The 26,867-nt window shown below is 39.7% G+C and overlaps 1 protein-coding gene across 23 annotated transcripts in view; it reads right to left on the reverse strand.

Annotated features, from left to right (window-relative positions):
- Window positions 1–1,259: 1,259 nt before the first annotated feature.
- The window catches only part of FOXN2 (forkhead box N2), a 79,068-nt gene continuing 53,460 nt past the window's right edge, over window positions 1,260–26,867 (reverse strand). For 20 of the 23 annotated variants that reach the window (XM_070069167.1, XM_051842941.2, XM_051842940.2 and 17 more), the window contains 3 exons: window positions 22,523–22,587; window positions 7,770–7,838; window positions 1,260–5,400 (listed from right to left, as the gene is read on the reverse strand). In XM_070069167.1, coding sequence (XP_069925268.1) covers window positions 4,877–5,400; window positions 7,770–7,838; window positions 22,523–22,587 — 658 coding nt within the window. In that variant the 3' untranslated portion in view covers window positions 1,260–4,876. Of the gene's footprint in view, window positions 6,044–7,769; window positions 7,839–22,522; window positions 22,588–26,867 lie in introns of all 23 variants that reach the window. The other 3 variants (XM_070069171.1, XM_051842942.2, XM_070069170.1) reach the window with 3 other exon arrangements.

Here is a 26,867-nt window from a genome sequence, read left to right on the forward strand (position 1 = left end):
TTCGTAATAGAGTAAAACTCTCTTTTAAGGAAAGAAATACATGACTCCCAAAAGGTATGATTTTAAGTTACTTGGTATTTTCAAAAGGATGCCTTAGAAAGTAGTTATTTAAAATATGGTTGTCAGCTGGCGCTGTGGCTCACTAGGCTAATCCTCTGCCTAGCGGCGCCGGCACATCAGGTTCTAGTCCCGGTCGGGGCGCCAGATTCTGTCCCGGTTGCCCCTCTTCCAGGCCAGCTCTCTGCTGTGGCCAGGGAGTGCAGTGGAGGATGGCCCAAGTGCTTGGGTCCTGCACCCCATGGGAGACCAGGAGAAGCACCTGGCTCCTGCCTTCGGATCAGTGCAGTGCGCCAGCCGCAGCACGCTGGCCGTGGCGGCCATTGGAGGTGAACCAACGGCAAAGGAAGACCTTTCTCTCTCTCTCTCTCACTATCCACTTTGCCTGTAAAAAAAAAAAAAAAAAAGGTTGTCTCACTTGATCCATAACTCCACATAGAAAATAGTATTTAGTATAGAAGTTCAGATGGATGGCAAATTAAGATCAAAACGTTGCTTGGAGAGTAGTTCATTTTATAATGGATGCTCCACTTTTCAAACAGGTGGTATTACTGGTACTTTTAAAATATTATTGCTATACTTAGAAATAACCTTGGGGCCAGTGTTGTGGCATAACAGCTGGAGCTGCTGCCTGTGATGCCATCATGCCATACGGGCATTGGTTTGAGTCCCAGTTACTCCACTTCCAATCCAGCTTCCTGCTAATGACCTGGGAAAAGCAGTGGAAGATGGCTCAAGTGTTTTCGCGCCTGCACCCATGTGGGAGACCTGGATGAAGCTCCTGGCTCCTGGCTTCAGCCTGGCCCAGCCCTGGTTGTTGTGGCCATTTGGGAAGTAAACCAAAGGATGGAAGATCTCTTTCTCTCTGTCTCTTCCTCTCTGTACCTCTTTTAAATAAATTTTTTTAAAAAGAACTTTAATAATTTCATATCCTATTCAAATTTTCCTAGTTATATTTCAAAATATCTCAGACATATGTAAATAAAAAGGAAAAGTTCAACTTTAGGAAGAGAACAATTTAATTAATATTGATTTAACTTTCAATGATTGAGATAAGAAATCTAAAAAATTCTGAAATTGAAAACTTTATTTTTTAACTATATGACTCCAACTTTGTAATACAATGCAAAGCATGTGCGTGTACAGAAGACAGGCCGTCTACACAATCCTCCCACCCTCAAAGAATACAGGAAACACAAAAATGTTATAAAACAAGTTTATTCTGCAATACTTTATCATAATGAATTGCATTTCTTTGGTAAAAATAAACTTTATAAACATTTTAATAATCAGAGAGATTAGATACAAAAACTAAACATTTGTAAGTTGTTTTAATATAAGCAAAAAGACTGGCAAACTGAGAAGTGGTTCACTCGTGACTGGTCATCTACTGGCAGTTATTCAAACTCAGGATAATTTTTATGCTACAGCAGAAAAGAGGATAAGGAAACAGTTTAATAAGGAATTTCTTGAATCAGAAAGCATTCTTATACTTTCATTTAAAAATAAATAGTTACAGTGGATTGGCAATTACACATTTTTATACACTATATGATGGTAACATAATACTTTAAAATTAAGCACTTAGTTTAATAAGAAATATACAACAATTTTAAAAAACGTTTGACAATGGCACTGGCAGTTAGATGCAAAGAATGTGCTTTGAGAAAAAAATGGCAGGTACAACATTGAAATACTGTACTTTGCCTTTCAATAAATATTTTGACTACATCATTAACATACTTAAGTAAACTTTAAATCAAAGCTTACACATTTCAAACAAAATACTACAAAATATATGTAAACCAGAAAGCCTCAAAGTTTCTTAAGTAAATGCTAAAGTCTTCATAAAAGGGTGCTGAAGTTACTGTAGTATTTAAAGCAACAGTTTTTACAGCTTTGTGATGTATTCACATTTGTTTCTTAAATTATTGGGAAAGGCCTTCTGGTTTACTGATACAGGTATATCCCATCAACACTTTCACTAGATTTGAATTTGTGCTAATGAATATTTAACTGATCATCTAGTAAGAACCCTTTACATAATGCCTCAGAAAGCAAAAAATAAAAAAAAATATAGATATACTAAGTTTTACCATATACAAAGGAATCTAAGTCAATAGGAGTCATTCTGGCTATAAGGACAGGAAAGGCTCAAAAGTGGAAAAAGGGAGGTGATACACCAAGTTAGCTTTCCTACAAATAAAAGTAATGTTTTCTTTTTCTGAATTTGAAAAGTAAAATATTGACTATAAGCAATATATTGCACAAACAAATTTTAAAAGTACATATTTAAGAAACACTGATTCTATATGGGATGTGAAAGATGAAGATTAATTGTGCTGAGATAAAACTTTTGCTAGGGTTATAAACCGGAATGAGTTGTAGCAAAATTAATAATACTTTAAGGCAAATTATTAAAATCACAGTTTAAAAATATGTCTAAAAATATTTAACCTCTCTGAGGTTTCCAAGTTGTTTATATTATAGTACAATTTGTTACTAATATTACCAGGAATACAATTTCCAGTCCATAGCATCTGGAATGACTTTTGTCGGTGGTTATGAGCCATGTTTCTATCTCAACACATTTGAGGAATGAGATCGCAATCCTCATGAAAGTAGTAACAGGGGACATAACATAAATGGTTCTTCCCCTTGAAAACAACTTGGTATATTAGCAGATGGCAAGTGATTCATTGAATTCTATACAAACTTAAGAGTAGAACTGAGAACATCTATGGCACAGAATTTCAGTAGGACAACAACAAAAAAAACTGGAACCAGATCATTGAAACACTGTTTCTAGGGTGTCTCCAGAGGGCCTAAGTATATAGCTTAAAAATATTTTTATTAAAGTGATTTTTGTAGTCTCTTTACTATTTATACTGTGGTAAAAGCGCCATTTTTTTTTTTTTGATGTTTTATTACTGTCCACAGTAAAAGGGGTCAACTTGGTTTACCCAATTTTTGTAGATGTGACATACAGGAAGAAGGAAAAAATCCAAATACCTCATCCTGCATTTCAACAATTACAAAATTATATTTCAACAGCACCAATTCTATTAACGTGGCTATCCAGATTCAATTACAAGTAACACAGAAACAGGACAAAGGTCATTAATGCTATTATCCCTGGATTAAAGTCTTATCAATTGAAAAAGATATTGTTGTTATCATTCTTCTCATTTGGCAGTTTTATCCTAAAAATTTTAAATTTAAAATAAAAATATCTGTCATTCTCTTTTAAAAAGCCAAGAAAATGTTTTATAGTCATGGAAAGAGCTGAAAGCAGCAAAGCAACACGACTTGTGCACACATGTGTGTATGTATGTGTATACATGTATATAAGTTAAGAGAAAAATGAAAACAAGGTCATTGTTTATGATATAGGGTATATTATGAGATAAGACTGAAGTTCTGGAAGTTGCTTCCACCATTGTTAAAAAAATATAATGAATACGTTTAGTTTATTAGTATCCCTTGTTCTTTATGAATAATATAGTCAAACTGTACAGATGGTATTATGAAAAACTGTCTTATAGAAGCAGATTTGTTCAAACACTTAAAATACTTGTCAATGTACTTTTGGAACAGTAATATAAAACTTTTTAGCATGGATTAATGGCAAATACGGGTATTACACTGCCTCCTCAGAAGGCTGTACTGTGGAAGATCTAATTTTACACAAATTTTGAATTCCATGAAAGTATTTTGTCTCCGCGGTTCTGTTACATCTCCTAAAATTTAATTTGGTATACACATAGTTTTAATCCATACAAAGCCTGGACAGAAGCTTTTCCTAAATAACCCAATCTTATTTATGATAACATTAAGCAATATGTATTCAAAATGTTTTATTATATTCTATTACTATCACAAGATTCTCAGAATGTAGTAAGAAGCAAGCAAACCAAAAAGTTTCTTATTGCAAAAGTGTGTCAAAATGGGTGTTTACTCCATAACACACTCTATGGCTATATCCTCTCATTGGATAATTTTTACTCAACAAAGACAGCTTGCGGCTACAATTTAAACAATGGTTGTAAAGAACTTTGGGAAGGACAAAAGACCCAATAAATGCTATGTGCTATCTGTGAAGTAAAAAAATCTCAAAGATCTATTGTAATAGGAATTGCAGTCTTCAATGAAATCACATCCCAAAATTGCCTTTTCTGAATCACAGAAATTTCTGTTGTATTTTCTACCTACAAAACCAAAAGGAACTTTCTTGACATCTAGGGTCTTTTTCAATTTATATTTGACTTTGTCATGTCACAACAAAAAATAAAACAGAAAAAATAAAAACCCCAAATTTTATCCTTTTGGATCATGTGTCAGGTGAAAAGTACATTGAAGAGATTTCAGCAAAAAGTTTAGCTGAATCAGTAACTATAGTTAAATACAGATTAAAAATTAAACAAGTTTTATAGAGTTGCCAAATCTTATATTTTGACATATTAACAGAAGAAAAGTTTTTTCTACAAGTTTACAACAGAGGCTAAAGATTTTAAAATTTTCTTATATACAAATTTACTAATCTTGGAGACATTTATCACAAATATTATGCTTTTAGGACTTCATATATTTATGATTGGGCATGATCCTAACAGCAATTTCTTAATAAAAAATTAAAAAAAAACTCAAAAATGTTTTGAAAAAAAAAAAAAGCAAAAACAAAAAAACAAAAAACAACTAATTATCATCTTTCTCCTACCCTAAAACTAAAGAAGTCCATTATGGCTTTGATATCCCTTGTAAAGAATTATGTAGAAGAGTATTGCCACACTTTAAAATAATTTTACACTAACAAGTATTTCTATTTTTTCCGCTGCTTTTGATTTTGTGTCTTTGCAGTACTTATTAGGGAGCCAAGACATGTACGAATTCCAGCAAGGTGCAGCAGAGATCCAGCTGCCTCTTTGAGCTCCTCATCAATTTCTTGACATGACTGTTTTCGCATCTTTTTCCCTGGCTGCCCTTTTCCAGAGGTATCTGCACAAGCCTGTGATGCATAGCCACTGTCTCCAAGAGGATCATCTTCATAATCAACGTCTGTATCTTCTTCACTATGGAATCCTTCACTGCCATCACTTCCCACATGGCTATTCTTTGGGATAAATTCATATACCTCATCCACAGATGACAGGGAAGACACACTAGACCTGGATGCACAACGCTGTGCTGCCATGCTACTTGCACTGTAATTGTGATCTTCTTTTGGATCAATGCTGCTGGCTAAAGAATCACTCTCTTGTAGTCGTCTAGCACTGGGATGATTAAATGCATTGCCATAACTCCTCTTTTTTTGCAGTGATGTCTTAAGAGGAAGGGGCTTCTCACCTGTGGGAAATAAACTTCTATCAATAGGTCAAATGCATCTGGTTGCAAAAATAGAAAATATAGGTGTTTTTCTTTAACCCAAAACATCATTCTATAGATATTAATCTGAAACAATTAAAAACTAATTTTTCTTTTAAACCTGTACAAACTGTTCATAATAATTTTATTTATAATAGCTTAAAACTGGGTATAATCAAAATGTTCCTCAATAAGTGATTACACAAACTGTGCTAAATACATACTTTGAAACATTTGTTATCAATAAAAAGTAACAAACTATTGATATATGAAACAGTTAGAACAATTCAACATTACGTTGAGCAAAAGAGCCAATATCTAAATCATTTCTTACATAATTTCATTAATATGACAAAACAGTTAGTGGTTGTGACCAGAGTGGGTGACATGGTGGGTTGATGTGTAACTACAAAAAGAATAGCAAGAGGGAGATCTCTGTGTTTGCAATTTACAATTAATTCAAAATTAAAAATAATAAAATACTGGATAATATGTAACATACTTTTAAATTGCTCTTTGAGAGGAAAACATCTACTAAACTCACATAACTTGAAAAAGAATAAGCCACTTTGCTCCATAATTTCTATTAGGACACACTTTGAAAAACTTGGCTGATGTTCACAATCTGCCAGTTGAAAATTATACCATTACCATTGGTATGAAACAAAAGTAGACACAGTTGCTCCACATTAAAAAGTTGAAATTAGTATTTAAATTGTACCTACATTTAACTGCATTTTGCCTTTCTTTAAAGAGTAAATTAATTCTATAATTATGACTAAATCTAAATACATATAAACTTAATTCTAAGAAGTAAATCTCTCCAGGTTGCTTTACACTAAAATTTCATTTTTGGTAAGTAAAACATTTGCAATAGCAATAAAACAGCAATAAAATGAGCTAGAGGCTACCTAAAATGAATAGCTAAAAACTATTAAACAATATGTCTTGGCCTTTCCATGGAACATATAGTTATTCTTTTTTTTTTTTTTTTGACAGGCAGAGTGGACAGTGAGAGAGAGACAGAGAAAGGTCTTCCTTTGCCGTTGGTTCACCCTCCAATGGCAGCTGCGGCCGGCGCGCTGCTGCCGGCGCACCACGCTGATCCGAAGCCAGGAGCCAGGTGCTTTTCCTGGTCTCCCATGGGGTGCAGGGCCCAAGCACTTGGCCCATCCTCCACTGCCTTCCCGGGCCACAGCAGAGAGCTGGCCTGGAAGAGGGGCAACCGGGACAGAATCCGGCGCCCCGACCGGGACTAGAACCTGGTGTGCCGGCACCGCTAGGTGGAGGATTAGCCTATTGAGCCGCGGCGCTGGCCGCAATATTGTTTCATTTTGCATTTCACCATTAACTAGAGAAGTTGCACAATCTTTTATGTGCATTGACTGTATATATTTCTTCTTTGGAGGCCCACCTATATACATGTTTTGCTGACTTTGCTGTTGAATTATTTTCTTATTTCTTACTTGTAGGATCCTTTGATATATAAAGAATATTAATCCTTTGTCTATTATATGTGGCTAAAAATATATCCTCCCAGTATTTTGTTCATGTCATTTTTGTTAAGGATATATTTTGTTAGAACTGTAAAATTTTAATGTTTTATTAAATTTATCCACCTTTTTCCTTTATGGATTTTACATTTCTTATTTTTTTCAAAAAATTTTTTATTTTTTATTATTTATTTGACAGGTAGAGTTATAGACAGAGAGAGAGACAGAAAGAAAGGTCTTCCTTCCATTGGTTCATCCCCCCAAATGGCCACCATGGCCAGCGCTGCGCCGATCTGAAGCCAGGAGCCAGGTGCTTTCTCCTGGTCTCCCATGTGGGTGCAGGGCCCAAGCACTTGGGCCATCCTCCACTGCAATCCCGGGCCACAGCAGAGAGCTGGACTGGAAAAGGAGCAACAGGGACTAGAACCTGGTGCCCATATGAGATGCCAGCGTCACAGGTAGAGGATTAACCAAGTGAGTCATGGTGCCGGCCCCTACATTTCATATCTTAAAGAAAGCTTTTCCTATTCCAAGCTGTAAATATACTTTCTTATATTTTCTTATTTACAGGCTTCATTATTCCTTTTAGCTCATCAAACTTATTTTCTAAATAAGCTACTTATTTCTCTACTTCTTAGTCAATGTAAAAAAATTCACATAGCATTAGCTTCAATTAATTTTTAATTGTTCATGTAAATTAATGGAAATAAAATGAAACAGAAACTGTTATTCAGATTAAAACATTAATTAATGGCAAATAAATAATTTGTACCTCTAACATGTAAATATTTTATATTTTAAATTATATTTAAATACTCATAAAAATATATCCTAAAAAGCAATTGCGTAATTACTTACATTCTAAAATTCCTTGTTTTATAGAAGTATTTAAAAGCATCATTGCAGTGGCAGCATCAATATCAGATTCTGAAAAAAGGAAAAGAGAGGTAATATTAATGTTCTTTAAAAAAAAGAAGGCTAATCATTAAGTATTTGCATTCATCAAAGATAATCAGCTTTAAGACTATGGCGTATATTTTTCTACTTAAAAAAAGCATAAACATGTTAAATGTAAATCAAATGATATACAGATTTTGCAATGTGTTTACTGACTTAAAAGAAGGGAACAGTCTTGTGAATAATAATGGATAAACAAGAATGGAGAAGTACTAGGAATATTAATAATTCTCTTTATTCACAATGCAAACTCTGGGGCTGACGCCATGACGCAGTAGGTTAATCCTCCGCCTGTGGCGCCAGCATCCCATATGGCCGTGGGTTCTGGTCCTGGCTGCTCCTCTTCCAATCCAGCTCTCTCTGTGGCCTGGGAAAGCAGTAGAAGATGGCCCAAGTCCTTGGGCCCCTGCACCTGCGTGAGAGACCAAGAGGAAGCTCCTGGCTCCTGGCTTCGGATTGGTGCAGCTCCAGCTGTTGCAGCCATTTGGAGAGTGAGCCAACGGAGAAGACCTTTCTGTCTTTCTCTCATTGTCTGTGACTCTACCTCTCAACTAAATACATAAAATCTTTTTTAAAAAAAGTTCTCTTTATTCACAATGAAAACTCAAACTTAATGTTAATAAGGCTTGCCCTTAAGCAAATTAAATTAGCTAAGAATGTATAGCATTACTATTTCTTAGCATTTTTACTTGGAATAACAGCCTTATTCTATGCATACCTGCAGTTATGTACTATTGCATTAATTAGTTGCAAGTTATAAAAACATACGTAATTGGTCATTCTAGGTCATCAGAATCTATCAATGCTTAAGGAATAATTATTGTAGGAACAAAAACATTAGTAATGTTTTCAGTCATAATTACAAACAAACCTATAAGTACTACAGTTTTTTTTTTATTTTTTTTAATTTTTTGACAGGCAGAGTGGACAGTGAGAGAGAGAGAGAGACAGAGAGAAAGGTCTTCCTTTGCCGTTGGTTCACCTCCAATGGCCACCGCGGCCGGCGCACTGCGGCCGGCGCACTGCGCCGATCCGATGGCAGGAGCCAGGTGCTTCTCCTGGTCTCCCATGGGGTGCAGGGCCCAAGCACTTGGCCCATCCTCCACTGCACTCCCTGGCCACAGCAGAGAGCTGGCCTGGAAGAGGGGCAACCGGGACAGAATCTGGCGCCCCGACCGGGACTAGAACCCGGTGTGCCAGCGCCGCAAGGCGGAGGATTAACCTAGTGAGCTGCGGCGCCAGCCAGTTCTACAGTTTTATATATTATTCATGAGGTCAAACATAATTACGGATATTTCATAAGAAAAATAAGCTGGGAGACCAGGAAAAGCACCTGGCTCCTGGCTCCTGCCATCGGATCAGCGCGGTGCGCCGGCCGTAGCGCGCCGGCCGCGGGGGCCATTGGAGGGTGAACCAACGGCAAAGGAAGACCTTTCTCTCTGTCTCTCTCTCACTGTCCACTCTGCCTGTCAAAAAAAAAAAAAAAAAAAAAAAAAAAGCTTTAAAAGGCTAGTGAAACCAGCAGGTGCTACTACAAATAAAGTCATTATGCCCTCAAATTTATTTATATACTATGATAAGTTCTTCTCCATCTTGGTAATTTATTAAACTTACTTTACTTAAAGTAAAATGGTATAGTCTAAAGTTTGAGGCCAAAGTTATACAATGTTTATAAGTTTCAGCTCTTAAAGGATGAATTTAAAATAAAACTCAGACACGAAACCTCACATCCATACTTCAGAGTTGGAAATTTTTCTTACCATTAAGTTTTCCAGTTTACTTGCAATATCTAATTACAATATTACTGTAGATAATAAAGCCATGAAAATATTGACATGTTTTATCTCTTTCTCTCTCTTTTTTAAGGATTTTATTTATTTGAAAGGCAGAGTTACAGAGAAAGAGAGAGGGAGAGACAGAGATCTTCCACCCAATGGTTCACTCCCCAAATGATGCAACAGCTGGGGCTGGGCCTGGGCCAGCCTGAAGCAGGAGCCAGGAGCTTCTTCCAGGTCTCCTATGTGGGTGCAGGGGCCCAAGGACTTGGGTCATCTTCTGCTACTTTCCTAGGTATATTGGCAGGGAGCTGGATTGGAAGTGGTGCAGCTGGGACTTGAACTGGTGCCCATATAGGATGCTGGCGTTACAGGTGGTGGCTTTACCTGCTACGCCGCCACAGCACTAGCCCCGACATGTTTTCTATTGATCATAAATTCTAACATAGGAAATGTTGCTGATACTGACTTTAATAAACAGGCTTAAGTAAATTTAAGTCAGAAGATAGGTGCTATGAGAAAGCATACAATACAATAGCTCTTTTGTCCCAAATAAAATGTGACCTCATAGAACAATTATCTACACTAATGTTGTCCCAATTAGACTATCAACTTCTTTAGCATAGGAACCATGTCTTAGCTCTTGATAAATATGCCAAGAACAAGTATGTTACACGTTTATCCTCTATTCCTTAGATTAACTTGATTATCACCAAATTAAAAACTAACATCAAGTATTTCAGTGGACTTAGCATGTTCTAAGTCTGTATTAACATCCTCACAACCCTGCTGTGGGTACTGTTAATACTTTCATTTTAAATATTAGAAAACAGACACAGGGGGCCGGTGCCGCAGCTCACTAGGCTAATCCTCCGCCTTGCGGCGCTGGCACACCGGGTTCTAGTCCCGGTCGGGGCACCAGATTCTGTCCCGGTTGCCCCTCTTCCAGGCCAGCTCTCTGCTATGGCCCGGGAGTGCAGTGGAGGATGGGCCAAGTGCTTGGGCCCTGCACCCCATGGGAGACCAGGAAAAGCACCTGGCTCCTGGCTCCTGGCATTGGATCAGCGCGGTGCGCCGGCCGCAGCGCGCCAGCCGCGGCGGCCATTGGAGGGTGAACCAACAGCAAAGGAAGACCTTTCTCTGTCTCTCTCTCTCACTGTCTACTCTGCCTGTCAAAAAAAAAAAAAAAAAAAAAAAAAAAAAAGAAAGAAAACAGACACAGAGGCATTTCTGGAAACAGAGGTTAAGATCTGAACCTCAACAATCTACCTCTAGAACTCAGGCCTTCAATTATTAGTCTATTACCATGTCTCAATGCTGACTAAGAATCTACAATTACAATGGGAAATTTTGGGGTCCGGTGCTATAGGGCAGTGGGTTAAGCTGCCATCTACAGCACCAGCATCCGATATGGGCACCAGTTTGAGTTCCAGTTCCTCCACTTCCATTCCAGCTCCCTGCTAATGCACCTGAGAAAGCAGAGGAGGTCAGTTCAAGTGCTTGGGCCCCTGCACTCATATGGGAGACTTAGAAGAAGCTCCTGCCTCCTGGCTTCCACCTTGCCCAGCCCTGGTCATTGTGGCCATTCGGTGAATGAGCCAGTGGACGGAAGATCTCTCCTCTCCCTCTCTCTCTCTCTCGTAACTCTTTCAAATAAATAAATCTTAAAAAAAAAAAAAATGGGAAACTTTGTAGGAAATAACAGAATATATTGGAATTTCTTCACTGTGTTATTCATTCAATAAATCGAGTATTCTGTTATAAGCCTCTGCATCATTTCAGAAGGTACAAATATAGTAGAGGGGCCATGCTGTGGCACAGTGGGTTAATGCTCTGGCCTGAAGTGCCAGCATCCCATATGGGCGCTGGTTCGAGACCCAGCTGCTCCACTTCTGATTCAGCTCTCTGCTATGGCCTGGTAAAGCAGTGAAAGATGGCCCAAGTCCTTGGGCCCCTGCACCCACGTGGGAGACCTGGAGGAAGCTCCTGGCTCCTGGCTTCGGATTGGCACAGCTCCAGCTGTTGCGGCCAACTGGGGAGTGAACCATTGGATGGAAGACCTCTCTCTCTACCTCTCCTCTTTCTGTGTAACTCTGACTTTCAAATACATAAATAAATCTTAAAAAAATATAGTAGAAAAAAAAAACAGAAATCTCTCTCAGAACACAGAGACTGGACCTCATAACTGACAAGGCCTTAAAGCCCACCAGATTATTATCAGGCCCCTTCTGTCAGTTTAATTTGCCTCTCAATTGCAGAACTTATTCGTGGCTTAACACTTTTCTTAGGTCCTCTAATAATGACTCTGTCCTTTGTTCTAGACCCTGTCTAGCCCACTTAGAGCCTCACTCCTTTGTAATCATAGCCTTTACTCTAACATCAATGGCTCTACTCCAGACGTGTGTGTATTGATGGTCCTCTCCTCCACTTAATGTTGTATTATTGTTCAGAATTTCTCTACTGACAAACTCCTCTACCTGCAAAAGATAAGTTGAGATCAGCTTTAAACCACATCCACCAAACACTCTTCATAAGGGTCCAGAGACCCCCCTCATTTCCTCTCTTCTATGAAATCCTCTCCAGGGCCAGTGCTGTGGCACAGGTTAATCCTCTGTCTGTAGTGCTGGCATCTTATATGGGTACCGGTTCTAGTCCTGGTTGTCCCTCTTCGGATCCAGCTTTCTGCTATGGCCTGGAAAGGCAGTGGAAGATGGCCCAGTGCTTGGGCCCCTGCACCCACATGGGAGACCAGGAAGAAGCACCTGGCTTCTGGCTTCGAATCGGCTCAGCTCTGGCCATTGTGGGCATCTGGGGAGTGAACCAATGGAGGGAAGACCTTTCTCTATGTCTCTCCCTCTCACTGTCTGTAATTCTGCCTCTCAAATGGATTAAAAAAAAAAAAAAAAAAGAAATCCTCTTATTACTTGGTTAATGCCACTACTAGGACCAAAGGTTGCTATTCTTACCTTGTCTTTGGTACTACCAAGTCTGTATAAGTGTTTACAGGAGGAAGTAATGGAACAAACCAAGGCCTTTATCAACCAGGCGGTCAACCAAATGCTGCTACAGGGATATACTCGGCTCCCCACCCAAGAGACAGCGACTTTAGACATTGGCCCATGCCAGTAGAGAGTACCTCATCACCCCATATCAGCAGGAAGTAGCTCTAAAGACAGATCATTGTCCCTCTACCCTTCCTGGACTTTTGGGCCTAATGTAATCCTATACAAGTCCTGCTTTATAAAAAACAAAAGGTGGGAAATGTTAGTAAAATGGTGCAGTCTTATCTATGGCACAATCTAGACCCTGGACACCATCCTAGGCTCTAGCCTCCCCCCTGCCATGGCTGGAAGCCAGGTGACTCCATGGCCCAACCACCAATGTCAGCTCCACCCCCACCCTAATAGGATTTGCTGCTCCTACTTCCCTGCCCGCCCCCGGGGCAAAGTTTTAAGAGGACCTGTTCCTGAACACGTGGCTCTGTCTCTCTCTCTCTTTCGATCTCTCTGTCTCTTAGTCTCTCTCTCTTATGCTCTCCTTATCCTTCTTTAACTTCTTCGATCCTTCCCTCTGGTCTGCCGGGTTTCCACAAAGAAATAATTAAAACATGCCATATCATGATAAACGCTCGGGAGAAAATTAAGAAGGAAGGGAGATTTTGGAGAGTGGTGAGAGATAGTTGTAATTTCAACAGAGGTCAGAATGTCTCAAGGACAAGGTCACGGTTTTGTGAAGAGCTCTCGGAAGTGAGAGAAATGTGAGGGAAAAGCATTTGAGGTAGAAAAAACCGCAAAGATAAAAGATTTGAATCAACGATGTCTCACATGTCATAGCTAAGAGGTTAGTAAAATAAAAACTTCTCCAATTCCCGTCTTTTAGAATTAGACTTGAGACAACTTGAAATAATTCTGTATTCTAACACACCTTGAACAAAAAAGGTGCAGCCCCTAGCCCATATTATCTTTCTAAGTAAACTGGAAAAAGGCAAATCTTCTTCCAGGTCAGTGCTTTTCTAACTCAAGGAACATGGCTAGCAGAATGGAGTGTGGGCTATTTTTCAGACCCCATTCACTACCTCAGCCAGGTGGCCCTGTACAGGGAATAACTAACCTAGCAAAGTTTCCTGCTCCATAAAATAATTTTTCTTTTACTTATTAAATTATTAACTATTTAATTTAAAGAGAATCTAACTTATTTCCAGTTTTATAAAAAAGGGATGTGGTAGTAAAGGAGAATCTACCATAGGTATTTTTATAATAAGGAACCATTTATAGGAAATGTGAATTCTTATAACATGAAGCATATATAAAATCTTATTAGAGGCCATCATTGTGGTATAATGAGTTAGGCCTCCACCTGTGACGTGACATCTCATATGATCACAGATTAGAGTCCCAGCTGTTTTGTTTTCATCAGCTTCCTGCTTATGTGCCTGGGAAAGCAGCAGAAAATGGTCAAAGTGCTTGGGTCCCTGCCACCCACTTGGGAGACCCAGATGAAGTTCTTGGCTTCAGCCTGGCCCAGCCCTGGGTGTTGTGGCCATTTGGAGAGTGAACCAGTGCATAGAAGATATCTCTCTGTAACTCTGCCTTTCAAACAAATAAATCTCTTTTTTTTTTTTTTTTTTTTTTTTTTTGACAGGCAGAGTGGACAGTGAGAGAGAGAGACAGAGAAAGGTCTTCCTTTGCCGTTGGTTCACCCTCCAATGGCCGCCGCGCTGTGGCCGGTGCACCGCGCTGATCTGATGGCAGGAGCCAGGTGCTTCTCCTGGTCTCCCATGGGGTGCAGGGCCCAAGCACTTGGGCCATCCTCCACTGCACTCCCTGGCCACAGCAGAGAGCTGACCTGGAAGAGGGGCAACCGGGACAGAATCCGGCACCCCGACCGGGACTAGAACCCAGTGTGCCGGCACCGCAAGGCGGAGGATTAGCCTAGTGAGCCGCGGCGCTGGCCTCAAACAAATAAATCTTAAAAAAAAAAAAAATTTTAAATTAAATAAACCATGGAAACTAGAGGGGAGGGGAGGCATTTTCTTTTTGAAAGGGAAGTTAGGGGGGCCAGCGCTGTGGCACAGTGGGTAAAGCCACTGCCTGCAGTGCTGGCATCCCATATGAGCACTGGTTTAAGTCCAGGCTACTCCGCTTCCCATTCAGTTCTCTGCTATGGCCTGAGAAAGCAGTAGAAGATGGCCCAAGTCCTTAGGCCCCTGCACCCACATGGGAGACTTGGAAGAAGCTTCTGGCTCCTGGCTTTGGATCAGTACAGCTCTGGCCATTGGGACCATCTGGGGAGTGAACCAGTAGATGGAAGACCTCTCTCTCTGCCACTGTCTCTCCAACTCTGTCTTTCAAATAAGTAAATAAATCTTTAAAAAAAAAAAAGGAAGTTGAGGTGAGTGTTTTGTGTACCAATTAAGATACCACATTGGATGCCCACATCCCATACTGGAGTGCCTGAGTTTGAGTTCAGGCTCTGCTCCTGATTCCAGCTTCCAGCTTATGTGCACCATGGAAGGCAGCAGGTAATAGCTCAAGTACTTGGGTCTCTGCCACCCACATGGGAGACCTGGACTGAGTACTGGGCTCTTGGCTTCAGCTTCATCAAGCTCTAGTTTTTGCAGGCATTTGAAGAATAAACCAGAAGATGGAAGATCTCTCTATCTCTGTTTTGTCTCTCTCTGTTTCAAATAATTAAAATAAATACATATTTAAAATACAGTTAGTATATATGTAACTTGATTTCTTGTAACGAACTTCCATTGTAATTCAAGGAATGTATTTCTGAAACACAACTAAAACTGTTAAGAGGCTTATTCTGAAAACATAAGAAAGCTATATGAACACCATCTGTTTTCTTAATTTATGAATTTAAAAAGTGGGACCGGCATCGTGGTGTAGCAGGTTAAGTCTCTGCCTGAGATTCGAGCAACCCGTATGGGTGTTGGTTTGAGAACTGGCTGCTCCATTTTCACTCCAGCTCCCTGATAACGCACTTGGGAAAGCAAGCAGAAGATGGCCCAGGTTTCCCTGCACCTATATGGGAGACCTGGAAGAAGCTGTGGGCTCCTGGTTTTGGCCTGGCTCAGTCGCGGCCACTACGGCCATTTGAAGATTCAACCAGTGGATGGAAGATCTCGCTCTCTGTCTCTGTGTCTGTCTTCATCTCTGTAACTCTTTCAAATAAATAAAAAAATAAACTTTTTAAAAAAGAAATATTGCCTTTTTCCTCCTTTCTCTTTGCCCTGGCCTCTTGCTAGTGGGGGGCTGGCTGTAGCCCTGTAACTTTAGGGCGCATGACCTTCGGGCCACCCATACCGTGCTTCCTGGCCTAGATGCTCTTCCATGTGGCTGGTTCCTGGTACTCGGTATGAACCCAGATTTATCTCTCTCTCTTAGATAAATCTCTCACTCTCCAATGTATCTTTCACACTGAATAAAAGATTAAAATGTAAAAAAATAAATAAATAAAAAGAAATATTGCTAGAAACAAAGAGGAAAATTTCATTAAAAATTTATTTTAAATTTACTTGAAAGGCAGAGAGAAAGAGAAAGAGAGATAGATATCTCCTATCTGCTGGTTCACTCCCTAAATGGCTACAACAGACTAGGCTTGGGCCAGACTCAAACCAACAGTGGGGAACTCAATTTAGGTCTCCCACATAGGTGGCAGGGATCCAAGTATTTGAGACATTATCTGCTGCCTCTCAGGTTGTGCATTATCAGGAAGCTGGATTTGATAGTGGAGCTGGGATTGAATCCAGCCACTCTGACATGGGATGTGGGAGCTCCAATCGTGGTTTAACCACTGAGCATCTAAATTTTTATTTAACAAATTATTTATTTATTTGAAAGGCAGAGACAGAGTGACAGAGAGAGATGGAAAGACACAGAAGAGAGAGATCTTCCACCCACTCATTTACTCCCCAAATACCCACAACAGCCAGAGCTGGGTCAGATTGAAGCCAGGAGCCTGGGAACTCCACCTAGGTCTCTCATGAAGTAGAAGGGTTCCAAGTACTTGGGTCAGCATTTTCTACCTCCCAGACAAATTGGATCAGAAGCAGAATATCTGGGACTTGAACCAGGACTCCAAATGGCATCCAATATGGGATATGGGCCAATCAAGCAGTGGCTTAACTTGCTCTGCCACAACACTTGTACCAGCTTTCTAGATTTCTATTTTTATTAAAGATTTATTTATTCATTTGAAAGGTAGAATGACAGAGAGGGACACACACACACGGGCAGGTATCTTCCAACTATTGGTTCACTCTCCATATGCCTGAAACAGCCAGGAGCCACAGAATTCCATCTGGATCTCCTATGAGGGTGGCAGGGACCCAAGCATTTGGGCATCCACTGCCTTCCCAAGTGCATTAGCAGGAAGCTGGATTGGAAGCATGGTAGTTGGGACTTGATCTGATACACTAATATAGGATGCAGGCATCCCAAGCAGCAGCTTAACCTGCTGTGCCACAATGTCTGCTCAAGGTTTCTAAATTTTTAAAAGTGGTAACAATATTAGGCACTATTTCTATAACAGTGTAAAAATAGGAAAAATGGCCATTAGATTTATTTTCTGTGGAGAATTCATCATAGTTAAATTAATTTTGAACACCCGTACATGAAACTTTGTGAAACCAAACACTTCTTTGCAAACTAATGCACCTATGTCTGATTTGTTTAGAACATTTATGTTTCTTGTGATCCCTTGCCAATTAATGTTGAAAAAAATAAGTCAGAGAGATATGAACAAAAACACTATGGTTATCAGGAATACCTGAATCTTCAAGGTTTCTGCAAAGCATAATCTTCTACGTCTTAGCACAAAAGCAACACAAAATTCTCTGGGTAGATAGAATTTAAAAACAATTCTCATGTATAGTACCCAATAAATTTTGGTATAACATTTAAACTGAAGACACATTTGTTTACTATCATATTTGAAAATATAAAGTTACTTTTTTCATTGGTAAAATACTTAATGAATGTCATATTGGAGTACCTGGTGTATACCTGGCTCCAGCTCCTGACTCTAGCTTTCTGCTAATGCAAACCCTAGGAGGCAGTGGTCATGACTCAGTAATTAGGTTCCTGACACTCCTGTGGGAGACCTGGACTGAATTTCTAGCTCTGGCTTTAGCTTGGTGCAGCCTTGGCCTTTGTGGGCATTTGAGGAGTGAACCAATATATGGGAGTTCTTTCTCTGTCCACTTCTTAAGTAAATAAGTAAAATTTAAAAAATTTTGTTTGAAAGAAAAAAAATCCCTGTTAGCTAATATTATCCTAACATAACCCAGTTCATTAGAAGCCAAAATTTGATAGTTCAAAACACACTAGTTTTCGGGGGTGGACATCTGGTACAGTGGTTAAGGTGCTGAATGGGATGACCACATCCCACATCAGAGTGCATGGTTTGAGTCCTGGCTACTTTGCCTCATATATCCAGCTTCCTCCTAATGTGCACCTTGGGAGGTAGTAGATGATGGCTTAAGTAGTTGGTCCCTGCCACCTATATGGGAGACCTGGATGCAGTTCTAGGCTCTTGACTCTGGCCCAGACTTGGCTGTTGAGGATTTTGGAGGAGTAAACCAGTGGATGGGAGATTTCTCTCCATCTGCCTGTCTTTAAAAGAAAAAAAAAAAAAAAAGAGAGAGAGAGAGAGAAAGAGAGAGGGGCCAGCACTGTGGCACAGCAGGTTAATGCCCTGGCCTGAAGCACCGGCATCCCATATGGGCGTTGGTTCAAAACCCGGCTACTCCACTTCCTATCCAGCTCTCTGCTATGGCTTGGGAAAGCAGTAGAAGATGGCCCAAGTCCTTGGGCCCCTGCACCTATGTGGGAGACTGGGAAGAAGCTCCTGGCTCTGGATCGGTGCAACTCCGGCCGTTGCAGCCAATTGGGGAGTGAACCATTGGATGGAAGACCCACCCCCTCCGCCTCTCCTCTCTCTGTGTAACTCTGACTTTCAAATAAATAAATAAATCTTTTTTAAAAAAGAAAAAGCATAAAAATAAATAGATAATGCTACTGATTTCATATCTGTTCAAATAAAGCTCAGTCAAAATCGTTAATTTTTACCTTCTGGCTTATTTTTCCTTAGTTGTGATATTGGGAATTACTAATAACTGAGAAACAAGAAAAAGATGCTACTTTTATTTTTTGCCCCAAGTGAGTGCTTTTGTTGTCTTATTTTCAGTCCATTGTAGCAATTATATGAGCAATGTAAAAGCACAATTTAAATGGGTATAGCTCAGTAATAACTAACTATACATAGATTTATTGCCTCTATCAAAATGAACACATATTTACAGAGCATTCAAATTTACTTTTTTTTTTTTTTTTTAAGATTGATTTATTTATTCGAGAGGCAGAGTTACAGACAAAGAGAGGGAGAGACAGAGAGAAAGGTCTTCCATCTGCTGGTTCACTCCCCAAATGGCCACAACGGTTGAAGCTGGGCTGATCTGAAGCCAGGAGCTAGGAGCTTCTTCCGAGTCTCCCACGCCAGTGAAGTGGCCCAAGCACTTGGGTCATCTACTGCCTTTCCAGGCCATCAGCAAAGAGCTAGATAGGAACAGGAGCAGCCGAGACACAACCGGTGACAATAAGGGATGCTGGTGCAACAGGTAGAGGCTTAATCTACTATGACACAGAGCCACTCCCACATTTATTTCTTTGAAGCAAAGAAGCAATTAAAATAAACTACCAATACTTTAAGGTGTCTGGACCACTATTTTACTTCATTAAGATATAAATTATGCTTCAATCTGAATTTAGATTTGCACTTTGCCCTTAACATCCCCATCAGCCACTTAAATTTTATATATATTTGTAGTATATTAGGTATTTTATATATTAATGCTAAATTTTACTAATTGGACTAAGTTCTCTTTTTGTCTTTGTTCAACGATGTACTCCAGTGCCTACAAGCACACCAATCACAGCTCACTAATATTTTTTTTCTTTCTTTTTTTTTTTACAGGCAGATTTACAGTGAGCAAGAGAGAGACAGAGAGAAAGGTCTTCCTTTTTCCGTTGGTTCACCCCCTAAATGGCCACTAAGGCTGGCGCGCTGTGCCAATCCAAAGCCAGGTGCTTCCTCCTGGTCTCCCATGCGGGTGCAGGGCCTAAGCACTTGGGTCATCCTCCACTGCCTTCCTGGGACACAGCAGAGAGCTGGACTGGAAGAGGAGCAACCGGGACAGAATCTGGCACCCCAACTGGGACTAGAACCCGGGGTGCCGGCGGTGCAGATGGAGGATTAGTCTAGTGAACCGCGACGCCGGCCAGCTCAGTAATATTTTTAAACAGATGACTATACCTAGACCCACACAAAACCAAAATATTGACCCCCACAATATTTTGTTTTGTAGTATCAGTAGGAGACTGTCTCATCTACCTATTATGCAATGCTGTAATATGAATATTGGAACATAAAATTAGTAGGTTGAGCAGGAGAGACAACTATATGCTAGACAAACCGTTATAACTGTTTTGGCTGATGGTGGTTTCTGGAATTCCAAAACCTAACCTCTCTTAATACTCATGTGCCTAAAGGTAGCTCTAATGTAATGATCAGTAAACATGACTCTTTGAAGTAATAGATGACTAATAAGCTTTAATATTAGAGCCCAACAATGATACTTAACTAATTTTCATAAAATTTAAAACTGATGCTGTTACTTCATTATTTAAAGTTCTTCAGTAGCTCCTCAGGGCCTCATTTCTGGTCGGAGTGCAGGCTCTGCATCCTTCTTCCATTTACTAGATGTGTGACCTTGAGAAAGCTACTTAACATCTCCAGAGTTCAGCTTCTTTATTTGTAATAGAGGGTAACCATACCTCAGCTGTAAGGATTAAATAAGATAATGCATGCAAAGCATCATGGTAGGCAGCTTAGTGTTTACTAATATTAGTTAGAGGAAGAAGTTCAAACTCCTTATAATATTAAATAAGCTTTTAAACTACTGCTTCATTTGCCTTGGTCATGCTAAATGACATCTACCTAGTCCTCCTATATAGTCCTAGGCTTCAGTCATATTCATCAGGCTCCCAAATTCTCAGCAACTGCCAGATACCTTTCTCTACTGCCTATGATTCTTTCTGCCAAAATCCCCTGCCTTTTATCCAACCTGAAGGTCAAATATCTTCCCATCTTTTGAAGCTTGGCTCAAAGTATCACATCTTCTCCTCTAATAGATCTTCTCTATAAACTGTCTGAAGTTTTTGTGAGTTCTTATGTTCTTTCCTTAAAATTCATAACAATTTTGTGTTCTATTCTAGAAGAGACATGCATTTATTTTAAATGAAATTACCAACCATCCTGCACAAAGTAACTATAACTAGGGAAGGAGGAACCAAAGTGTTACCAGCTCTGGAGAGATAAGCCATAATTTGTATAGTTACGACAGAGAAGTACCTCTGCTCTAGTTATGAAAGACTGTGGCTGAAACTAGTGGGAGAACTTGTGGAAATATCTGCTCTCCAAAGGAAGAATCATAATGTGGGTGGAATGGTACAAAATCAAGAAGAAATTTTAAGTAAACCCCAAATTCACAAAAAATTTATTCTCAAAACAGACATATTAAATAATTTTCAAAGAATAAAGCTGAGGTAATAAAAAGATAAAGGAGTTTCAGCAATATCTAAATGTACAGAGAAACCACACTTACTCATGAAGGAAAAAGGAAAACAGATATGTGCCTTATATTAAGGCAGAACATTTTCTGAAACGGATTGCCTATTCACTTAACTTCTTTGTAGAGTTCACTGAAGCTTTTTCACACTCATTCCATCCCTTATTTTTATAGGTCACAGCACAGCCTCTGAGGCTCAACTTAGTATAGTTCCAAAGAGCCAAAAATCTCTGATATACAGAAAGGCTTCAGTCTGAGAATTTATATTTTCAAAAGTTGTAGAAATATCTCTAGTCTCCAAAACAAGAATGCTAGACACTTATTTTAATATACGACTAACTCACAATATTAACTATAAGCAGAAAAAATCATACTAATTTTTTGATATATATGCTTTCAAAAAGTAAACAGAATTCTAAAAAACTTAATTTACTGCCTTCTTGAAGTTCTTTATACAAACAACCTATAGAAATATTCAGAACTATATCTAACCTAAGGGGTAGCAAAGTTCTTCAGTGAAGGGTCAGAAAGTAAACATGTTAGGTTTTGCAGGCCAAGAAGTAAAATCAAGAATATAACATGTAGGTCTCTGCTGCAACTATTGAACTCTGCTGTTGTAGCAAATTTTTAAGTCTTGAATATTGCTATTTTGAATTTTTTTCTAGCCATTTTACAAATGTAAAACCATTCTTAGCTCACAGACCACACAAAACACAGGTGACAGGCTAGATATGGTCAGGGAGTCATTGTTTGCCAACCCCTATTCTAGTCTAAGATAGATCTAAAAGGATAATTCTACTGAAGTTAAATCCTATTTTCAAGACAAAATACACGTAAAAGTAATCAGAGGGGGTGGGCATTTGGAGCAGAGGCACAAGCTGCCTCTTAGAATGCCCACATTGTGTATCAGAGTGCCTTGCTGTGGCGACTCCACTGCCTATTCAGCTTCCTGCTAATGTGCATCCAGGGAGGTAGCAGGTGATGCCTCAAGTACTGCAGTACAGATTATGCCAGGCTCCAGCGCTTCAGTCTGGTGTGGTCCTAGCTGTTATGGACATTTGGGGAGCAGTACCCCAGCAGATGGAAGATCTCTCTCTGACTTTTCAAATAAAATAAAAATAAACATTTTTAAAAGACTATAATTAACAAATAATACTTATATAATTAGGAAATTAAAGAAAAAAAAATCCTGAACTTTGACCTGAGTTCTCATTATTTTAAACACGGATCTTCACACATACCTTTGAGGGTTTGCACTTGGTTCTGCTTGAGTACAGAGCTTAAGTACTGAGGTGATAAAGAACCACTGAAAAATAAAGAGAAAAGAGAAATGTGCTTATAATCTGTATGTCACTTTTCATAGTAGTCACAAGTACAGCTAACTTATACATAAAAATATGAATTCTTCAACTTGCTTTTTTAAAAATAGATTTATTTCTAATGAAAGTCAGAGTTACAGAGAAAGAAAGCAAGAGATATTCCATCCCCTAGTTCACTCTCCACATGGCTGAAACGGCCAGGGCTGGACCAGGCCAAAGCTGGGAGCAGGGAGTTTCATCCAGGTTTCCCATGTGGGTGGCAGAGGCCCAAATACCTGGCCCATTTTGTGCTGCTTTTCGCATGCCATAAGCAGAGGGCTGGGTCAGAAGTGGAGCATCTGGGACATGAACCGGTGCCCATATGGGATGCTGGCACTGCAGGTAGCGGCTTGACCCACTATGCCATAATGCTGGCCCCCTTTAACTTGTTTTCATTGCTAATACTACTCAGTCTGGGAAAAGACTACTAAAGTGGGAAAAACATAAGGTCCTAGATTTAAAAATTATTTGGATATTTCAAGGCAAAATAATTAATTTCTTAGTTTCTTCATCTGTAAAACAGGAATAATTAGATCTCCTATATAGAGCTGTTGTGAAAATTACATAAGAACAATCTCTGAAGGTGGGTGTTGTGGCACAGAGAGTTAAACAGCTGTTTGGGATACTTGAATTCTCTACTGGAGTGCCTGAGGTCCAGTCTTGCCTTGGATTCTGACCCAGCTTCCTGTTAATGCACCTGGTAGGCAGCAGATGAAGGTCCAAGTACTTGGATTCCTGCCACCCACATGTTAGACTGGGGTGGAGTTCCTGGCTCCCAGTTCAGCCTGGGCTGGCCCTGTCTATTGTGGACATTTGGTGAATAAACTAACAGATAGAAGATCTCTCTATCTCTAGGCTAAATTATATATATATATTTATAATTCTCTCGTAGCTAAATTACATATTTATAAATATCTATATATTACATATAAATATATATTATATGAAATATATTTATATAAATATATTTATATATTTATATTATATATAAATATTTATATATCTATGGAAAGATACAAGCAGTTTAATCTTTTTTTAATCCCAGAAATATAAACATTTTTGGTATAAACTGCATTTCTGATCTTTGGAATTAACGGTAATATTAAGAAAATCTGTTGCTGACTAGATAAAAAGTTTATTTTCTATTTAGAACCTTATATATATTGCTTATGAATTATAACATGAAGGCTACACAAAAGCATGTCAGATGGAAATGTCATAGGACAAATAGGAAAAAATATTTCATTATATATTAAGTTCTAAAGTCAAAGACTATACACCTCTGTGCTGTGGTCTTATCCACCTTTTTAAAATACCTGAAAAATTACCTTTACCACTTCAACTTACAAGGCTAAAAAAATATAAACATGAAAACGCAAGATATCAAAGGTACAGTAAAATATATTTGTGATGGCTTACAAAAAATAGTGGATTCTCCCATTTAATATTTAATCAAAAAAACAATGCAGGTGGGGTGGGCATTGTGGTGCAGTGGGCTAAGCGGTCACTTGGGACAACTGCATCCCATATCACAGTGCTGGTGCAACTCCTAGCTACTCTGCTTCACTTTAAGCTCCCTGTTAATGCTCCTGAGAAGCAGTAGATGATGACTCAAGCACTTGAGTCCCTGCCATCCACACTGAAGACTCAGATAGAATTTCAGGCTCATGGCTTCATCTTTGCTTAACCTTGGCTGTTATAGGCATTTGGGGAGTCAACTAGTGGATGGAAGAATGAACTCTAACTCTCTCTGCTTTAAAAATATTTAAGTAAATCTTTTTGAAAATAAAAAAATAGCATAGGTAAACATCTATGAAAAAGATGGAATTAGAAAAATTAAAAAATAAAGTTGAGATATAGTGGGTTAAGCCACTGCTTAAGACAACAGCATCTCAAACTAGAGTGCTGGTTCGAGTCCCAACTACTCTGCTACTGATCCAGTTTCCTGCTAATGTGCCTGGGAAGGCAGTGGAAGATGGCTGAAGCACCTGGGCCCTTGGCATCCATGTGGGAGACCACTATGAAGCTACTAGCTCCTAGCTTTGGCCTGGCCTGGACCTGGTTTTGTGGACATTGGGGAGTGAATCAATGGATAGATGAGATATTTCTCTCTCTCTCTCTGTCACTGTCTTTCAAATAAAAATTTTTTTAAAAGATTTATTTATTTATTTGAAAGGCAGAGTAAGAGAGGGAGAGGGAAAGACACAGAGAAAGATCTTCCATCTGCTAGCTCACTCACCAAATGGCCACAGGCAGTGGCTTCACCTGCTACACCACAGTGCCGGACCCATAAATAAATCTTTAAAAAAACAAATAAAAACAAATTTACTTTGGTGTCAAAAAACTTGAATTTCAAGCACTGGATATTTTATTTTATTTTATTTTTTTGACAGGCAGAGTGGACAGTGAGAGAGAGAGAGACAGAGAGAAAGGTCTTCCTTTGCCATTGGTTCACCCTCCAATGGCTGCTGTGGCCGGCGCGCTGCAGCCGGCGCACCACGCTGATCCGATGGCAGGAGCCAGGTGCTTCTCCTGGTCTCCCATGGGGTGCAGGGCCCAAGCACTTGGGCCATCCTCCACTGCACTCCCTGGCCACAGCAGAGAGCTGGCCTGGAAGAGGGGCAACCGAGACAGAATCCGGCACCCCGACCAGGACTAGAACCCGGTGTGCCGGCACCGCAAGGCGGAGGATTAGCCTAGTGAACCCCGGCACCGGCCTCAAGCACTGGATTTTTATAACATGTATTTTCCATTAACTTTTTTTTAAAGGGATAGCACCTTTTGTTGTTGTTGTTTTTTAAGGTTTTATTTACTTATTTGAGGCAGAATTATAGACAGAGAGAGGGAGAGACAGAGAGAAAGGTCTTCCATCCACTGGCTCACTACCTAGATGGCCGCAATGGACGAAGCTAAACTGATCCAAAGCCAGGAGCCAGGAGCCTCCTTTGGGTCTCCCATGCGGGTACAAGGGCCTAAGAACCTGGGCCATCTTCCACTGCTTTCATAGGCCATAGCAGAGAGCTAGACTGGAAGAGGAACAACTGGGACTTGAACTGCTGCCTACATGGATTTCCGCACCACAGGCAGAGGCTTAGCCCACTATGCAACAGCGCTGGCCCAACTTTTTTTTTTTTTTTTTAAAGATTTTATTTATTTATTTGAGAGGTAGAGTTACAGAGAGAGTGGGAGAGACAGAGAAAGGTCTTCCATCCCCTGGGTCATTCCCCACACAGCTGCATTGGCCAGAGCAAAGCTGAGCCGATCTAACGCCAGGAGCCAGGAGCTTCTTCCAGGTCTCCCACACAGGTGTGGGGGCTCAAGCACTTAGGCTAACTTTCACTTCTTTCCCAGGCCATAAGCAGAGAGCTGAGTTGGAAGAAGAGCAGCCAGGACATGAACCGGCGCCCATATGGGATGCCAGCAATACAGGCAGAGGCTTAGCCTACTACGCCACAGCGCTGGCCCCTACATTAACTTTTTGAGAATATCTCTCACAAAACACATAAGTGAACATAAGCAGAACTTTCCATATGTTTTGGGATAATTATTTAATTAGAACACCTCAAAAAAAATCAATATTAACTAATAAAGAAGATAGCAATTCCCAAATGATGATACTCAGATAACTTTTTGTAGGTTTCATTTCACAAGAAAATAACCGCTCAGTTCTATTTAAACAATCCATCTAATCTACAAATATGGTTAATTTCAATGCGTTTATATATGGTATTTCAACTTAAGACTTTCCAGGTTTTTTTTTTTTTTTCCCTCTAGATCAGTTACAACCACTCTAAAAGCTATCGAGCAATATTTAAAGGATCCAAATTAGGGACCAGTGTTGTCACATAGCAGGTTAAGCAGCTGCCTGTGATGTTGGCATCCCTTATGGGCACCAATTCAAGATCCAGCTGCTCCACTTTCAATCCAACTCCCTGCTAATAATGTGCCTAGGAAATGCTTGGGCCCCTGAACCCACATGGGAGAAATGCAAGAAGCTCTGGACTCCTGGCTTCAGCCTGGCACAGTTCTGGGCCAGTGTGGAGTTCTGGAGAGTGAAGCAATAGACAGAGGATTCCTCTGTCTCTCCCTGCTTCTCTCTATAACTCTGCTTTTCAAAAAAATCCAATAACCTGATATTAACATGATATACTGAAAATTTTTGCGGCTTAGACTTTATATATATTTAAAAATTTTTCAGTTATTGTTTTATTAAAACTTTAAAAAAAGT

The sequence above is a fragment of the Oryctolagus cuniculus genome, chromosome 2 (genome assembly GCF_964237555.1).
Source record: "Oryctolagus cuniculus chromosome 2, mOryCun1.1, whole genome shotgun sequence".
NCBI lineage: Eukaryota > Metazoa > Chordata > Mammalia > Lagomorpha > Leporidae > Oryctolagus > Oryctolagus cuniculus.